The sequence below is a fragment of the Argopecten irradians genome, chromosome 10 (assembly GCF_041381155.1).
Source record: "Argopecten irradians isolate NY chromosome 10, Ai_NY, whole genome shotgun sequence".
Classification (NCBI taxonomy): domain Eukaryota; kingdom Metazoa; phylum Mollusca; class Bivalvia; order Pectinida; family Pectinidae; genus Argopecten; species Argopecten irradians.
The window spans coordinates 38,964,412-38,983,623 of NC_091143.1; the positions used below are offsets into that span (position 1 = coordinate 38,964,412).

The 19,212-nt window shown below is 39.4% G+C and overlaps 1 protein-coding gene across 2 annotated transcripts in view; it reads right to left on the reverse strand.

The window, feature by feature from the left end:
- LOC138333859 (uncharacterized) overlaps positions 1–19,212 on the reverse strand; it is a 126,285-nt gene that overhangs the window by 65,881 nt on the left and 41,192 nt on the right. For both annotated transcript variants that reach the window (XM_069282493.1, XM_069282492.1), the window contains 3 exons: positions 16,309–16,418; positions 13,889–14,013; positions 11,600–11,740 (listed from right to left, as the gene is read on the reverse strand). In XM_069282493.1, coding sequence (XP_069138594.1) covers positions 11,600–11,740; positions 13,889–14,013; positions 16,309–16,418 — 376 coding nt within the window. The remainder of the gene's footprint in view (positions 1–11,599; positions 11,741–13,888; positions 14,014–16,308; positions 16,419–19,212) is intronic.

The following is a 19,212-nucleotide window of genomic DNA, read 5'->3' on the forward strand; positions in this document are numbered from 1 at the left end:
AACTTGATACATACATATACAATTTATGTTGGCCAAGCTAATACGGCATTCAGATCTTTGTCTTAAACCACTGATTTTTCTGAATTTTATTTGATATCAGATATATATAGTGAATTAAGAAATCCATCCATTTTGATTAAGTTACATCAAATAATATATAGAGCAGACGACAAAATTAAAATCTGACTCAGAGGAAACCAGCAAGATAAAAATTGATGACGGTTTTCAACATTTGATCAGTTGTTAGACAAATTGGTCGGCAAAATACCCCACAACAATATAGAAAGGTTAACATAATATTGTAGGCAACGCTGAAGGTTAAACATATACGGTATGTTCCATTTGAAGGTCAAATTTGGTATTGAATTTCAGGCCTGCTGCAAATGGGAGATAGGTATCTCTACATAATAGGAGTTTGTGACATAGAATGCAGACGTCTTACTGATCAATGTAGTCTTCTAAACATATACCTGGTATTGAAGCAGGCTAACGATTGAGGGAAGTAATTAACTTGACATGTTGTAACAAGACAAGAAAAGACACAAAAATCCATCATTTTAGAAGTATTTAAGTTTTTTGTCTGGGCATTAAAAGGTACTGGGTCGTCAAATTGATTATAGTTTTCTACATAGCCATAATCCATATACAGTCAAACCTGTCTATAAAGACCTACCAAGGGATAATTAAGAGAAAATAGTCATTTTCTTTTTTTTTGCACTCAGAGGAGAGATATCAGACATTATATCATAGCCAGCATTTTTTTGTCAAAAAACTAAACATGAGAAAATAGTCATTATGGCCAAGTTGTCTTTATATGCAGGTTAATTTGTGTAGAAATAACCATTTGTGACCATAAAAAGTGGTCTTATTAGGCAGGTGGTTTTGATACAGAGGTGGTCCCTAAGGCAGGTTTGGCAGCATGTACAGATAATTTCTCTATTCTAAACTCTGGTGCACTTTATAATTAAAAGTAGGTTCTGCTAGGAACAAAATCGAAATAAAATAAATGTTTTTGAATTTTCCGAAATACTTATACACATAATCAAAATGTATGCACTAACGAGTAGCAAGATCTGATGATATACATATGATGGTTTGAAGCTGAGATGTACAGTACAAACTTATCAAAGTTAGAGCCTGTAACATACATCACAGCATTCTGACATCTTGTTAACTGTTTATAAATAATCCCCCACCAAATCGTCCTAGTAACACTTTGATTCCCGTGGTGACCCTGAAGTGTTAGGGTCTGTCAGGGGCCGCAAGGTGCCCCTGTTGATGTAGGGGTCACTGAAGAGGTTGTGAGCCAGCACCTTGGGTCTATCTCTGTGTTTATCAGGCTAATTGATTTATAACCAACTCCTCTGTCAGATACAAATTTTTTGCTGACCCTGAATGACCTCTTCCCTCTCCCATGGCAAGGTTGAGCCCCTAGGTCAAGAGATTGATTTGCTCCATCTCTAGTTATAAGTACTGTAAGTGGAGTGTATACACTAATGCCATAAATCATGGCTCCTTTTACACACACGCTCCTCTTTTTAATCCACAACTAACAGTTTTGACCCAAGCCAGACACACTATGATAACAAACCTAAGGTCCTATCAGTATACTTTTCCCTTTTTACCAAGTAAAATTATACTTTCATTACAAAAATATATTGTTTTATAAATTTTTTTGTCGTTTTGAAATAAATACTAATAAATGTCAGCCTTACAATGATCATTATGATTGATCAGAATCTGGCTCTTACTTCACACTGAAGGGGTAGTGTAAGACATATAGTGTTACCCAGGCCAGTCCAATCCTTCTCACTTCTCTTTGATAGATGGAAATAAGCTATTTTAAAATGTATCTTAGCTTTCATTTTTTATGGAGACATTGTCTGCTGTACCCATACTACAAAACTACAGACCATTCTCTATCTTTAACTCTTCTCCTTATGTGGTCCCCAATTAAACCTCATCAGTCAGGGGTCTCTATATACCATCACCCTTCCCCAGTCTGGGTCCCTATATGCCACTCCCCCTCCTCCTCCCCTAGTATCAGACAGGATCCCTATCTGCCCGTCCCCCTCCCCTAGTATCAGACAGGGACCCTATCTGCCCCTCCTCCTCCCCTAGTATCAGACAGGGACCCTATCTGCCCCTCCTCCTCCCCTAGTATCAGACAGGGTCCCTATCTGCTCCTCCCCCTCCCCTAGTATCAGACAGGATCCCTATCTGCTCCTCCCCTTCCCCTAGTATCAGACAGGATCCCTATCTGCTCCTCCCCCTCCCCTAGTATCAGACAGGATCCCTATCTGCTCCTCCCCCTCCCCTAGTATCAGACAGGATCCCTATCTGCTCCTCCCCCTCCCCTAGTATCAGACAGGGTCCCTATCTGCTCCTCCCCCTCCCCTAGTATCAGACAAGGTCTCTATCCGCCCCTCCCCCTCCCCTAGAATCAGACAAGGTCCCTATCCGCCCCTCCCTCTCCCCTAGCATCAGACAGGGTCCCTATATGCCCCTCCCCCTCCCTCTCCCCCTCCCCTAGTATCAGACAAGGTCTCTATCCGCCCCTCCCCCTCCCCTAGAATCAGACAAGGTCCCTATCCGCCCCTCCCCCTCCCCTAGCATCAGACAGGGTCCCTATATGCCCCTCCCCCTCCCCTCTCCCCCTCCCCTAGTATCAGACAAGGTCTTTATCCGCCCCTCCCCCTCCCCTAGTATCAGACAAGGTCCCTATCCGCCCCTCCCCCTCCCCTAGTATCAGACAAGGTCCCTATCTGCCCCTCCCCCTTCCCTAGTATCAAACTGGGTCCCTATCTGCCCCTCCCCTTCCCCTAGTATCAGACAAGGTCCCTATCTGCCCCTCCCCCTCCCCTAGTATCAGACAGGGTCCCTATCTGCCTCTCCCCTTCCCCTAGTATCAGACAAGGTCCCTATCCCTACATACCCCTTTTTCTTTTTTTTGTTACACATAGAGATATAAGTTTTAGTCCATTTCTCAGTCTTATTTTCTGGTTTTTTTTTTGTATTTTTCCTTCACTTTTTTTTGTAATATTATTATCTGTTTCATTGAACTTATACTTTCATTTGCCACCAAAAGGTGTCCAATCCATTCATTAGCTTTACTATCATTGAACATAACCTAACACAATCATAAGTTAACGGTCATTTGAAGGATATATTCAAGGGTTCGTAATTATTAGAAAATATAATTTCATATTTTGTTTTAAGAGTATTAATATCTGAACTAGCAACATATGGTTGGAAGAAAACAAGTGAAAAAATAACCTTTGTAACAGTTAATGATTCCAGACAAACTGATTTACCCATTTCATTAACACACGAACTGTTACACATTTCACAAAAGTTTTATTACAATTCATGATTTATTCATTGCACTTTCTTTCATGGTCCTACTAACACAGAGACTACGGTTGTGTTTGGTCTGTACCGTTCTATACCATCCGTCTATCTTCTCGTGCTCAAATCATTAGTTATCCATAAGACTTAAATGCATCTGGGAGATTATATGGTCACAGAAATTTTAATCTATTTTCTAAAAACCTTTAACCTAAAGCCAGAAACCTTTGCATCTTCTGTCCGATCCTTACTAATTGATTTCTCTATCCAAATCACACACACAATACAGCTATAGATTGTTTAGATAAGATGAGAAACCCTCGCAAAAACCAGACAACAAAACACCTAATTTGTTTTAAAATTGAAGCGCATAAAATGAAAAAAAATCTGTAATTATGTCTTCATTTTTAAGTAACTCACATCAAAGTTTAAAATATCTAATTAAAATGGACTGTTTCCATTTTTAAGGTAAAATGTCAATGTTGTTATCTTCGTATTTCATGGCTTTGATCTGAGTATATGACAAAAAGGGATTGTCTTGACTTATCTCAGATCTTCCTCTATCTGTTTCACCCCACACAAGCTTCCGATGGCACTTCACATTAAATAGCTAGTACAATCATGAGCTAATTAGTAAAGTTCAGAAATTAAAAGAAATGTGACACATTACTAGGCCGTTGGTAGGTAAAAGATACACTCGGTCGTCAGTACTGCATTCTAAATGCAGACAAATATGCATTAATACTGCATTTTCTGTCGGTTTGTTCCCGCTCGTACCAGGCACTGGCCTGACAAAACATTAAACTGATAGTCGTGGTCCTTGGTGTAAGTTGTTTTTAAATGAGCATCATATTTTTGTTTGTCATCGAGTCCATGCACTTCGCTACAGCTATTATAGGGAAATGGTTTGACGGTATGTTGGTGTTTCATTTCAGATATTTTTATATCCTGCAAAAAAAATATATGATAAAATGGTAACATCTGTCACTATGTAGCCAATGTATACAATCAGATGTGTCTAGTATATCATATATCCACAGAAGATATTAAACATGGCTGATTCCAGATCCACCCATTTACCTATGGCAACTCGCACCATTCCGTTTATTAGTTAACAACATGCCAGATTTAATGGTGGAGGAAAACCGGAGTACATGGAGAAACACCATCAGCCAGCAATCAGCATCTGCCAACTGCCCCACAAAGGATTTGAACTCACGGCCCAGAGATTTGGGTTTTACTACTTTAACATCCTATTAACAGCCAGGGTCATTTCAGGACGTGCCAAATTTAAAGGTGGAGGAAACCGGAGTACATCGAGAAAAACCACCCACCAGCAGGCAGTATCTGGCAACTGGCACCCCACATGGGATTCGTACGCGCAACCCAGAGGTGGATCGAGGGCTTGTAGTAATAAGTCGAAACACCAATCATGGTTATAATTTAGACAAATTGATAGCTAAAATATTTTTCTATTATAGATATATGCATACTATCATTATATATAGCATTTTATGGGTAGTAAGAGTACTCAGAGAAAAGCCATCAGCCTATCAAAAGTACATACATAGTTGGCTTCAAACATCAAAATAGGTACTGTGTGAAAGACCAGTGTTAGAATTTCCTCAAACATATCCTTCACTTGAAAGAAATACGTTGAGCATATTTTCACTACCCTTGCATGATTTATTAACGTTGGAAATTCCTCTAACAAGTCAAAGATGCATTCTTTACTATTTGTTCCGTCCTTGTCGTCTAGATTTCAAATTTAAGATGTTTTTGATAGTATAACATGACCCTAATTTCATTTTCAGTTAACTTCAGCGCCCTGATTATTTTTATACGCTCATTTTCGTATTCACTGTCAACCTGTGTAATGCCATAAAAGGCAAGCACATAGATCGTGGTTATGGTTGACAAAGATGTTATTCAATACTATTTTGTACTGGAAGCTGTACTTTTAGCTTGTCAAATCAAAATCATTAAATTAAACTAAAATCCCATTTTAGATTTACGATGCAGCTTTTTATAGTCATCTTTACAGTGTCTGTTTTGAGCACAAATTTTAGAATTGAGTTCATGCCTGCAAGGATCAAAAGCCGCACTTTACTTCAAAACTTATATTGTGAGGAATTCATTGAGATTAGCCTTCATTGAAGGTGTCAAACTGCAAAATTGTCTTTCAACATTAACTAGCCTTTTACTTGACAAACACGCAATAAACCCAGAGGTATGACTATTCCATCTTTGCATATTACAGAGTTAGCTCCCTTGAGGGCAGGTATCGATTGTTATGTCATTATTTTGTGAGCGCAATTCACTTCGTTTTCTCCGAAACATATGACGTTACACTCGCAAACACATGAGGTCACAATCAATACCTACCCGCAAGGGCAGATAACTCTGTAATATGCAAATAAGGAATATTGTAGTGATTTAAAGGAATTGCCTGTATTTCCCCCTATTAGGCCCCATCCATTTTACTCAATGAGGGCCAGAGCCAAAACTTATACAAATCTGTTCCTTTACTCCAGGAATGTTTCTGACCAAATTTGGTTACAATCCATGCAGAACTTTATGACAAACACTGGTTTAAAGGAATTGTCTCTTTTTCCCCATATTGGGCCCTGCACCTCTTGCAATTTGGGGGCCAGAACCAAGATTTATATAGTACAACAGCGTTTGATCCACTTCACCAAAGGATGTTTCTGGCCAAATTTGGTTTCAATCCATCCACATTAAGTCTATGACTAGAAAAGACATGATGGAACTACTTTTATTTCCTCTATTTGGCCCTGTCTCTCTTGCACCATGTGGTTCATACTCTTATCTTCCAAGGATGGTTCTGGACAAATTTGGTTACAATCGATATAAAAGAAATAACAGACAGACAGAAATAACAGACAGACAGACAGACTCAGACAAAAAACCTCATGGATGACAAATGCTGTATTTAAGCATGAGCTCAGAGCTAAGAATTGATAAGACAATGTCACAAAAACAACTCTGTTTTCTGTGCTAAACATTTTCAAATGCCATATAGAATTGTCAATTCTTTTCAAAGTTTTTAATGGTTTGAATGATACAAAAGCGCAACAAAGAAAAAAATATGGACCTTTTATTAAAAGAGGAGAAATTAGTGGATCTTTTTGTTATAGATTTGAAGATTTTAATGTAATCACGTGTTTCTGTTCATTACTGCAGATCAAAAGAACAACCATATAGCACCAATGATCTACACTATCTCACCTGTACTACAGCGACCCACACATAGGATGGTCTTTCTTACGAAATTTTAGGGTTTCCTCAGGTAGAAAATTTGACGGTTATTTTTCGAGCATTATTATGCACCCTCATGCGACCAGTGCATTGTACTGGGTGATTAGTATACTGGCCTGCACAGTGTGGATTTCACTGGTATTACAGCTCGGAGATTAGATGTAATAATTAAATGTCTCCACAACAGTAGACCACAGAATTATAACTGTGAAGAACCATATAAAACACGAGTACCGTAATCGATCCAATAAGCGTCCATGTCCCTATAAGCGCCCCTCCCCCTTTTTGAAGCCTCATTTCAATGCCCAGACGTTAGACCAAACTATATTGGTTTGTAATAATTTCGTCTTATTAAGCACCTTTTAATTTTTAATTTTTTTTTAAATGCCCTGGGCGCTTATTGGGTCGAATACGGTATAAGGTCAACACAATCACATCACCATTTTTCTTATCCATTGGACAAAAATATATCAACTCTTCATAAATTTTTCCGTGTTCATATTGCATTAAAATCTTGTGACATGTATCTTGTTCATAGCAAAAGATGCCATTAAATGATATTTAGAAAACAAGAAATAAATACCTAAACATTAAATCATTACAATCAATACATCCCAACTATGAATGAGTTCATTATCATCGATCTCGTGATCAAAAAAATTATTTCTTACTTGAATATTTTGTATAATTTTCAAGTTGAATGAATTATCAAATTAAAATAAGTTGCAATTTTTCCTCTCTATATTTTAAAACGACTACTATACAAAGAGTTGGAGATTGATTAGCACCCTCAATAGAATATGGTATGGAGGTTGAGAATTAAATCGAGTTTGGGTGAAGACCAGGATTTCCAAAAGTAACTTTAAACCAATAGATAATATCACATGACCATCACCTCGAAAACTTTATTCTGGTTATTTCTGCACACCAGGTCCAGCCTACATTAGATTGACACCCTATATAAAATGTATCGGGAAATGTACTGCTTACATTTTTATACAACTTGTATTTTCATTTCATTTTTTCTGCCATTGTTTGGGATGTTGTAAAAGATGGATCGTGGTTAGAATTATGTCACTTAAAACGTGTTACACTGTTACATCTTGCATATGCAAATTATATCGGTTGAAGTAGGGTTTGCAGGGTGGGAAAATTTTTGATACAAACGTTGATATTGGATTTCGTATTGATAATGAATCGTAGCAGCAAATGTCAGGCGTTTATCAACCCAAACCAGATATCCAGTTACGGATTATCAAAAAAATCACCATGTGTCATTCGTTCGCTTGTAACATAAACATGCAAGATGTCACTGGCAATTTTGGTGATGGTTTCAAAATAATGCATTTTTTTTCATCATTGGTCTAAAAGATTGAACTTTTAATCTTTATAAATCTCCAGTATAAAATGAGTAAAACACAATGATGGTGTTATTATCCTCCACAGAAAAGCATTATCAAATATCTAAATGATTTAATTCAGAATCAAATGTCGATGTTTAGAAAAGAAACATTCTTTGCAGATTATTTTAACTTTTAAAATTTGATTAGTTTAACGTCCTTTTAAAAGCCAGGGTCATTAAAGGATGTGCCATGTTTGTTGGTGAAGGAAAGCCGGAGTACCCGGAGAAAAACCACCGACCAGCGGTCAGTACCTGGCAACTACCCCACAAGGGATTCGAACTCGCGACCCAGAGGTGGAGGGCATGTGATAATATGTCGGTACATCTTAACCACTCGACCACCGCGGCCCTTATTTAAACTAATTTAATGCTTCTTATAGTTATGTTTCAAGAGACTCTGTCGCTGACATAGCATAAACAATACTCATCATTTTAATAATAACTGATGTTTAGTCATGTATATATGTATCAAATCAACAAAACAATACATATAAAATAATTTGTTTTGCTTTTGGTACATACACAATCAGTACTTCATTCCATATAGAACATATAATGTAAAGGATATTTTTCGGGATGCAATTAATTATTTTTAATACTTTTATAATGAAGCAAAATAGGAAACTAAACCTTTTCAATGATGGTAATTGTGTAAAGTAAGTAACTTCTGTAACTGAAGAAAAATTACTAATTTGTCTACTTTTCTTTTTTAATTAAGATAAAATACCATTCCTTTTTGATGTAGCATCTTTAAATGAAAATTTCAAATCTTCATAAAAATATCATGAAAGGATTTCCAGAAAGACGACAATGGAAAATAAATGTGTTCATACCTCAAGAAATTATAGTGAAGTAATTATTAGTCTTATGTTTGAAATAATGCATATAAATATCATAAAATTTACACTGATATCAGAGAATATAGGACACTATGAAAGAAAGCACAGATGGTTGTCACAGACGAAGGGAAGTAACTGCAATTCTTTCCATGACAAAAGTTTGTCAAAAATATTTACTAGGTATGTGGTATAACAAGGTATATAATTATGAAGTATTTGGTAAAATCATCTGCAAATTAGGACAGAGGTGTAATTCTTATGATAGCATGGCCTTATCTAACTCTGAATTTAAAGCTTTAATTTAGACGGAAACAAATAAACACCATGTTCTTTCAAAATCTTTTGCCAATACTGTCAGCTTAATATATACACATCAATTCATGATACAGTTTCGATGTTTTAAAATCACATATTGTTAGTATTTAATACATATTTTTTTTGGAAATTACAGGGGCAGAAAAAGGATCATTCCCTACCTAGAGAGTAGCACAAGGAAATCTCTTATCTCGGAGGATATTCACGACAGTTTAACCCTGGGCAAGCCTTGGGTTAAACAGTCGTGAATCTCCACTTTGGGTATAGAGATTTCTCCGTTCTACCATCAAGGTAGGAAAAGATTGGATTAATCTTAAGAAACACTTGCTATCTCAAGGTTAAGAGACCAACTTGTCCCGTAAAACACCGCTACTTTAGTAAGACGGATCAAGAAACACTTGCAAGATCAAGAATACTCGGCTCAAAGCATCTTGATGCTTTCAAACAAAGAATCAGAACAGCAACAATGTAAACATTACTCTCATTGGTTATACACTTAAAGACCATGCAGTCAAGATGCCAGCGAAATTTCTATAAGGTTGTGGTCAGAAAAAAAAAAGCTAGGAATACGATGCAATGTTAAGCTCAGACCACTGTTGATTTTGTTTTGTTACGGTTTAGTCCATATAACTGTATCACTTTAAGTGAGTTATTTATTATAGAGAGGTTAAATGGTAACTGTAAATCCCTCAAAAATATTTTCTTGAACAAAACTTTCCATTGTTCATCCCATTAAATTCCATTTAGTATTTAAATACTATATAAAAGTTATCATATTGGATTGAATAAAAGGACCAAAATGGGCCCAAACCACATAGTTCTTTCAGAACAATACTTCACTTCTTTCCATATACAAAACTATTTTTTCGTTATTGGTCCATGGATCTTTGGTATAACCATGTTTAATATAGTCAAAAATATTATCAACAACAGGTTTATTTGCTGAAACACGGTACGTTAATTATTGAACAAGAGGCCCAGAGGCCCAGTGTATCGCTCACCTGTTTTTTTTTAATAATTATCACAAGACTCTGACAATTAGAAAAATAAGCAAAATTGACTCTCAAAGTTTAATTTTGAATCACAACCATACAATGATGCTATTGATACCATACAAATATGCTATCCAATACATTGGTTCAGAGACAAAGTAATTTATATGAAAATATTACCTAATTGACCTTTTTGACCCCGCATCTATTGCCGTCTAAGGCCGGGAGGTCAGCCCTATCATTTTTACAATTTCAAATCCCAACCCTATAAGGATGCTACCATTGCATTATGAGTGGTCTTCCATGCTTAGTTGCAGAGAAGAAGTCGTTTATATAGAAATAGCTAAACTGACCCCTTTTGACCCCACCCTTCAGGCCCCCGGGGGGGTCAGCCTCATCATTTGCAAACTTTTGAATCCAAACCCTCTAAGGATGTAACCATTGCATTATGAGCGTAATCCCATATTAAGTTGCAGAGAAAAAGTCATTTATATGGAAATTGACCATTTCTGACCCCGCCCCCCCAGGCCCCGGGGGGTCAGCCCAATCATTAGCACAATTTTGAATCCCCACCATATAAGGATGCTACCATTGCATTAGGGGTGCTATACCATGCTTAGTTGCAGAGAGTGTCATTTATATGGAAATAGCCCAATTGACCACTTTTGACCCCTCCCCTCAGGCCCCCGGGGGCTCAGCCCTATCACTTGCACAATTTTGAATCCCCACCCTATAAGGATGCTACCATTGCATTATGGGTGCTATCCCATGCTAGGTTTCAGAGAAGAAGTTGTTTATATGGAAATAGCCAAATTGACCCCTTTTGACCCCGCCCCTCAGGCCCCCGGGGGATCAGCCCCATCATTTGTACAATTTTGAATCCCCACTCTATAAGGATGCTACCATTGCATTATGGGTGCTATCCCATGCTAGGTTTCAGAGAAGAAGTCGTTTATATGGAAATAGCCAAATTGACCCCTTTTGGCCCCGCCCCTCAGGCCCCTGGGGGGTCAGCCCCATCATTTGTACAATTTATAGTTAGTAGCCTATAAGGATGCTACCAGTCAAATTTTGTTGAAATCCGACCAGCGGTTATGGAGAAGAAGTCGATTTTTGACGGACGCCGGACGCCGGACGCCAGACGCCGGACGCTGCGGTATCCCATAAGCTCACCTCGGTCCTTCCGACCAGGTGAGCTAACAATGTAGTCCAATAGATATACCATACATATGTTTTAGCATTCAGTTGGCTTCACTAAAGTCATACACTGTTTCCAAAGTAAGAAATGAAACATCTTGTATAGGGCCATACTGTTTCCAAAGTAAGAAATAAAACAACGACCTTTAAGGGCTATGCTGTGCCCAATGGTTTTAAAGTCATGCAGTGTTCCCAAACTAAGAAGTGAAAGTACGACTTGGTCCTACCTGTGAGGGCCATGCTGTGCCCCATCCCTCCCGCGACCTTCGTGACCTTGCTCCTCCATGCTGATATCACCATTGGTGACAATACATCAGACTTGCTGCCACAGGCTTTTCCATAACCCCACACATAAACCTCGCCATTGTCTAAACAATAAATAAAAAATAAATAAAAAATGCATTTTCAGGGAAGACAGTCAATTTCTTTTCCTTAACATTCATTTATTAGGGGCCATGGTAGCTGAGTAGTTACATTCATGTAAAATTTCTCAACATATCACCACAAGCCCTCCATCTCTTGATTTTGAGTTTGAATCCCATGTGGGAAAGTTCAAGGTACTGACCACTGGTTAGTGGTTTTTCTCTGAATACTTCAGCTTTCCTCCACCAACAAACATGGCATGTCCTTGCGTGATCCTGGCTGTTAATAGGAGATTAAACTAATAAAACCAAACAATCGCTTATCATTTTTTCTTGGATTACTTCCCTTGCCGGTCTTTTAAATGATTGTCACCATGTACCTCTCATAGTGATACCTTTACTAGTCCCATCTCACCTGATATAGCCAGGCTATGGTTAGAACCACATCTCACCTGATATAGCCAGGCTATGGTTAGAACCACATCTCACCTGATATAGCCAGACTATGGTTAGAGTCACATCTCACCTGATATAGCCAGGCTATGGTTAGAGTCACATCTCACCTGATATAGCCAGGCTATGGTTAGAGTCACATCTCACCTGATATAGCCAGACTATGGTTAGAACCACATCTCACCTGATATAGCCAGACTATGGTTAGAGTCACATCTCACCTGATATAGCCAGACTATGGTTAGAGTCACATCTCACCTGATATTGCCAGACTATGGTTAGAGTCACATCTCACCTGAGAAAGTCAGGCTATGGTTAGAGTCACATCTCACCTGATATAGCCAGGCTATGATTAGAGTCACATCTCACCTGATATTGCCAGGCTATGGTTAGAACCACATCTCACCTGATATAGCCAGGCTATGGTTAGAACCACATCTCACCTGATATATCCAGGCTATGGTTAGAGTCACATCTCACCTGATAAAGCCAGGCTATGGTTAGAGTCACATCTCACCTGATATTACCAGACTATGGCTAGAACCACATCTCACCTGATATAGCCAGACTATGGTTAGAACCACATCTCACCTGATATAGCCAGGCTATGGTTAGAACCACATCTCACCTGATATAGCCAGACTATGGTTAGAACCACATCTCACCTGATATAGCCAGGCTATGGTTAGAGTCACATCTCACCTGATATAGCCAGGCTATGGTTAGAACCACATCTCACCTGATATAGCCAGACTATGGTTAGAGTCACATCTCACCTGATATTGCCAGGCTATGGTTAGAATCACATCTCACCTGATATAGCCAGACTATGATTAGAGTCACATCTCACCTGATATTGCCAGGCTATGGTTAGAACCACATCTCACCTGATATAGCCAGGCTATGGTTAGAGTCACATCTCACCTGATATAGCCAGGCTATGGTTAGAGTCACATCTCACCTGATATTGCCAGGCTATGGTAAGAACCACATCTCACCTGATATAGCCAGGCTATGGTTAGAACCACATCTCACCTGATATATCCAGGCTATGGTTAGAGTCACATCTCACCTGATAAAGCCAGGCTATGGTTAGAGTCACATCTCACCTGATATTACCAGACTATGGCTAGAACCACATCTCACCTGATATAGCCAGGCTATGGTTAGAACCACATCTCACCTGATAAAGCCAGGCTATGGTTAGAGTCACATCTCACCTGATATTACCAGACTATGGCTAGAACCACATCTCACCTGATATAGCTAGGCTATGGTTAGAGTCACATCTCACCTGATATTACCAGGCTATGGCTAGAACCACATCTCACCTGATAAAGCCAGGCTATGGTTAGAGTCACATCTCACCTGATATTACCAGACTATGGCTAGAACCACATCTCACCTGATATAGCTAGGCTATGGTTAGAGTCGCATCTCACCTGATATAGCTAGGCTATGGTTAAAGTCACATCTCACCTGATATTACCAGACTATGGCTAGAACCACATCTCACCTGATATAGCCAGGCTATGGTTAGAACCACATCTCACCTGATATAGCCAGACTATGGTTAGAGTCACATCTCACCTGATATAGCCAGGCTATGGTTAGAACCACATCTCACCTGATATAGCCAGGCTATGGTTAGAACCACATCTCACCTGATATAGCCAGACTATGGTTAGAGTCACATCTCACCTGATATAGCCAGGCTATGGTTAGAGCCACATGCCACCTGGGTAACCGTACTGGACATATCCATCGTCTTTGGTACTAAGGCTTCCTCCCTGTCTCCTGTTCCTATCTGTCCATTAGCATTGCACCTACAACAAATGAGGAATTGTAAAAATAAAACTTAGCACTGATTGAATTATCTAATATCTGATAAACAAAAGTTGAAAGGTGGATGATTTTATGCAGATTTAATGCAAAACTTGCTTGGCTCCAGACCAAAATCTGAAGAATAGTTCCCAACCACCAGACCAAAATCTTAAGAATTCCCTACCACCAAACGATATCTTATGAATATTTCCCTTCCTCCAGACTGAAATCTAAAGAATAGTTCCCTACCTCCAGATCAAATTCTAAAGCATGGTTCCCTACCTCCAGATTAAAATCTAAAGCATAGTTCTCTACCTCCAGACTAAAATCTAAAGGATAGTTCCCTACCTCCAGATTAAAATCTAAAGCATGGTTCCCTACCTCCAGATTAAAATCTAAAGCATGGTTCCCTACCTCCAGACTAAAATCCAAAGCATAGTTCCCTACCTCCAGATCGAAATCTAAAGAATAGTTCCCTACCTCCAGACTAAAATCTAAAGCATAGTTCCCTACCTCCAGATCGAAATCTAAAGCATAGTTCCCTACCTCCAGACTAAAATCCAAAGCATGGTTCCCTACCTCCAGACTAAAATCTAAAGCATAGTTCCCTACCTCCAGACTAAAATCTCAAGCATAGTTCCCTACCTCTAGACTAAAATCTAAAGCATAGTTCCCTTCCTCCAGACTAAAATCTAAAGCATAGTTCCCTACCTCCAGATTGAAATCTAAAGCATAGTTCCCTACCTCCAGACTAAAATCCAAAGCATAGTTCCCTACCTCCAGATCGAAATCTAAAGCATAGTTCCCTACCTCTAGACTAAAATATAAAGCATAGTTCCCTACCTCTAGACTAAAATCTAAAGCATGGTTCCCTACCTCCAAACTAAAATCTAAAGCATAGTTCCCTACCTCCAGACTAAAATCTAAAGCATAGTTCCCTACCTCCAGACTAAAATCTAAAGAATAGTTCCCTACCTCCAGATCGAAATCTAAAGCATAGTTCCCTACCTCCAGACTAAAATATAAAGCATAGTTCCCTACCTCTAGACTAAAATCTAAAGCATGGTTCCCTACCTCCAGACTAAAATCTAAAGCATAGTTCCCTACCTCCAGACTAAAATCTCAAGCATAGTTCCCTACCTCTAGACTAAAATCTAAAGCATAGTTCCCTTCCTCCAGACTAAAATCTAAAGCATAGTTCCCTACCTCCAGATTGAAATCTAAAGCATAGTTCCCTACCTCCAGACTAAAATCTAAAGCATAGTTCCCTACCTCCAGATCGAAATCTTAAGCATAGTTCCCTACCTCTAGACTAAAATATAAAGCATAGTTCCCTACCTCTAGACTAAAATCTAAAGCATGGTTCCCTACCTCCAAACTTAAATCTAAAGCATAGTTCCCTACCTCCAGACTAAAATCTAAAGAATAGTTCCCTACCTCCAGATCGAAATCTAAAGCATAGTTCCCTACCTCCAGACTAAAATATAAAGCATAGTTCCCTACCTCTAGACTAAAATCTAAAGCATGGTTCCCTACCTCCAAACTAAAATCTAAAGCATAGTTCCCTACCTCCAGACTAAAATCTAAAGAATAGTCCCCTACCTCCAGATCGAAAATCTAAAGCATAGTTATCTACCTCCAGATCGAAATCTAAAGCATAGTTCCCTACCTCCAGACTAAAATATAAAGCATAGTTCCCTACCTCTAGACTAAAATCTAAAGCATGGTTCCCTACCTCCAAACTAAAATCTAAAGCATAGTTCCCTACCTCCAGACTAAAATCTAAAGAATAGTTCCCTACCTCCAGATCGAAATATAAAGCATAGTTCCCTACCTCTAGACTAAAATCTAAAGCATGGTTCCCTACCTCCAAACTAAAATCTAAAGCATGGTTCCCTACCTCCAAACTAAAATCTAAAGCATAGTTCCCTACCTCCAGACTAAAATCTAAAGAATAGTTCCCTCCCTCCAGATCGAAATCTAAAGCATAGTTCCCTACCTCCAGACTAAAATATAAAGCATAGTTCTCTACCTCCAGACTAAAATCTAAAGAATAGTTCCCTACCTCCAGATCGAAATCTAAAGCATAGTTCCCTACCTCCAGACTGAAATCTAAAAAGTAGTTCCCTACCTCCAGATCGAAATCTTAAGAAAAGTTCCTCACCTTCATATCAAAATTTAAAGGAGAGTTTCCAACCTCCAGACAACAATCTAAAGAAGACAAGAGTTCCTTACCTCCAGACTGAAATCAAAAGAAAAATTCCCTACCTCCAAACCAAAATCTAAAGATTGCATACCCAACACAAGCGATGGCTCCTGACTGGAATCTGAAGATGGAATGTTTATCTCCACAGGCTACTGCAACAACTGGCATACCAATTAGGGACTTCAACAAGTAAGGGCGTGTCTGGAGTGGAAAATATCAATTAGTGAATAATACTGAAATAGGTATTACATTATATAAATATTGACCTATTTTCAGGTGCATATATTGATTTAAAAAGCTGAGGAAGACAAGCAAAGGCCGAGAGCTAATATCACCATTATGGGTTGATAAATAACTGTATCCACCTGAAAACAGGTAGATAATTGTTACATTAACCTGGAATATGGTGAACAATGTTCTGTATCAATGGGAGAAAGTTTGGCTTCAGCCAATCAGGAACGATTAAAAAACACAGCCATATAATAAATCATGATGGTAAATCTTTGGAGTGAGTTTTCTGGATGGAACAACAATATGAAGTAATGATAATTAATTAAATAATAATTTGATATCTCATTATGGTCAAATTATCTTTAAATCTTACATAAGAGTAGTCAGCAACATAAAACAATGATAAAACAGTTATCACTTTTTCTAGCCAATATATATGCACATGTACACTTACAAAGTATTCTTTTCCACCTTATCAAAGTATGTTGTAAGGCAACAATGACAAGATGCTGATTATATAGCCTGACACTATAATGTATCATAGTTCTAGCACAGAATCACCATTGGTTACTATGTTCCCAACATGAAATGAAAGGATGGTAATGTAATCTATGTTACCTTGCATTTTTTCATGTTCCATTAATATTTCAGAAGCATACAGAAATGTAGTTGTCTTACATACATTTTCCTTATAAGTTAGAGTGTACCTGGAAATGGCCCTCAATAATTGTCCTATTATAGTGCTAAAGGTCCCAGTCTGTCCTTCTCTGTCCCATCCCAGTCTAACCTACTCTGTCACATCCCAATCTGTCCTACTCTGTCACATCCCAATCTGTCCTACTCTGTCATGTCCCAATCTGTCCTACTCTGTCATGTCCCAATCTGTCCTACTCTGTCATGTACCAGTCTGTCCTACTCTGTCACATCCCAATCTGTCCTACTCTGTCATGTACCAGTCTGTCCTACTCTGTCATGTACCAGTCTGTCCTACTCTGTCACATCCCAATCTGTCCTACTCTGTCACGTACCAGTCTGTCCTACTCTGTCATAAACCAGTCTGTCCTACTCTGTCATAAACCAGTCTGTCCTACTCTGTCATGTACCAGTCTGTCCTACACTGCCACATTCCAGACTGTCCTACTCTGTCACATCCTAATATGTCCTACTCTATCATGTCCCAATCTGTCCTACTCTGTCTTGTCCCAGTCTGTCTTACTCTGTCATGTCCCAATCTGTCCTACTCTGTCTTGTCCCAGTCTGTCTTACTCTATCATGTCCCAGTCTGTCCTACTCTGTCACAACACAGTCTCTTCTACTCTGTGATGTCCCAATCTGTCCTACGCTGTGACGTCCCAATCTGTCCTACACTATGACTTCCCAATCTGTCCTACGCTGTGACGTCCCAATCTGTCCTACACTGTGACGTCCCAATCTGTCCTACACTGTGAAGTCCCAGTCTTTCCTACGCTGTGACGTCCCAATCTGTCCTACACTGTGAAGTCCCAGTCTGTCCTACTCTGTCACATCCCAGTCTGTCCTACTCTGTCATGTACCAGTCTGTCCTACTCTGTCTTGTCCCAGTCTGTCCTACTCTGTTATAAACCAGTCTGTCCTATTCTGTCACATCCCAATCTGTCCTGCTCTGTCATGTCCCAGTCTGTCCTACTCTGTCATGTCCCAGTCTGTCCTACTCTGTCTTGTCCCAGTCTGTCCTACTCTGTCATGTCCCAGTCTGTCCTATTCTGTCACATCCCAGTCTGTCCTACTCTGTCATGTACCAGTCTGTCCTACTCTGTCTTGTCCCAGTCTGTCCTACTCTGTCATGTCCCAGTCTGTCCTACTCTGTCATGTCCCAATCTGTCTTACTCTATCATGTCCCAGTCTGTCCTACTCTGTCATGTCCCAGTCTGTCCTACTCTGTCATGCCCAAGTCTGTCCTACTCTGTCTTGTCCCAGTCTGTCCTTTTCTGTCTTGTCCCAGTCTGTCCTATTCTGTCATGTACCAGTCTGTCCTACTCTGTCATGTACCAGTCTGTCCTACTCTGTCTTGTCCCAGTCTGTCCTACTCTGTTATAAACCAGTCTGTCCTATTCTGTCACATCCCAATCTGTCCTACTCTGTCATGTCCCAGTCTGTCCTTCTCTGTCACATTCCAGTTTGTCCTTTTCTGTCACATCCCAGTCTATCCTTCTCTGTCATGTCCCAGTCTGTCCTACTCTGTCATGTCCCAGTCTGTCCTACTCTGTCATGCCCAAGTCTGTCCTACTCTGTCATGTCCCAGTCTGTCTTACTCTGTGATGTCCCTATCTGTCCTTTTCTGTCACATCCCAATCTGTCCTACTCTGTCATGTCCCAGTCTGTCCTACTCTGTCATGTCCCAGTCTGTCCTACTCTGTCATGTCCCAGTCTGTCCTACTCTGTCATGTCCCAGTCTGTCCTACTCTGTCTTGTCCCAGTCTGTCCTATTCTGTCATGTCCAAATCTGTCCTACTCTGTCATGTCCCAATCTGTCCTACTCTGTCTTGTCCCAGTCTGTCTTACTCTATCATGTCCCAGTCTGTCCTACTCTGTCATGTCTCAATCTGTCCTACTCTGTCTTGTCCCAGTCTGTCTTACTCTATCATGTCCCAGTCTGTCCTACTCTGTCATAAACCAGTCTGTCCCATTCTGTGATGTCCCGATCTGTCCTACACTGTGAAGTCCCAGTCTATCCTACACTCTGTCATAAACCAGTCTGTCCCATTCTGTGATGTCCCGATCTGTC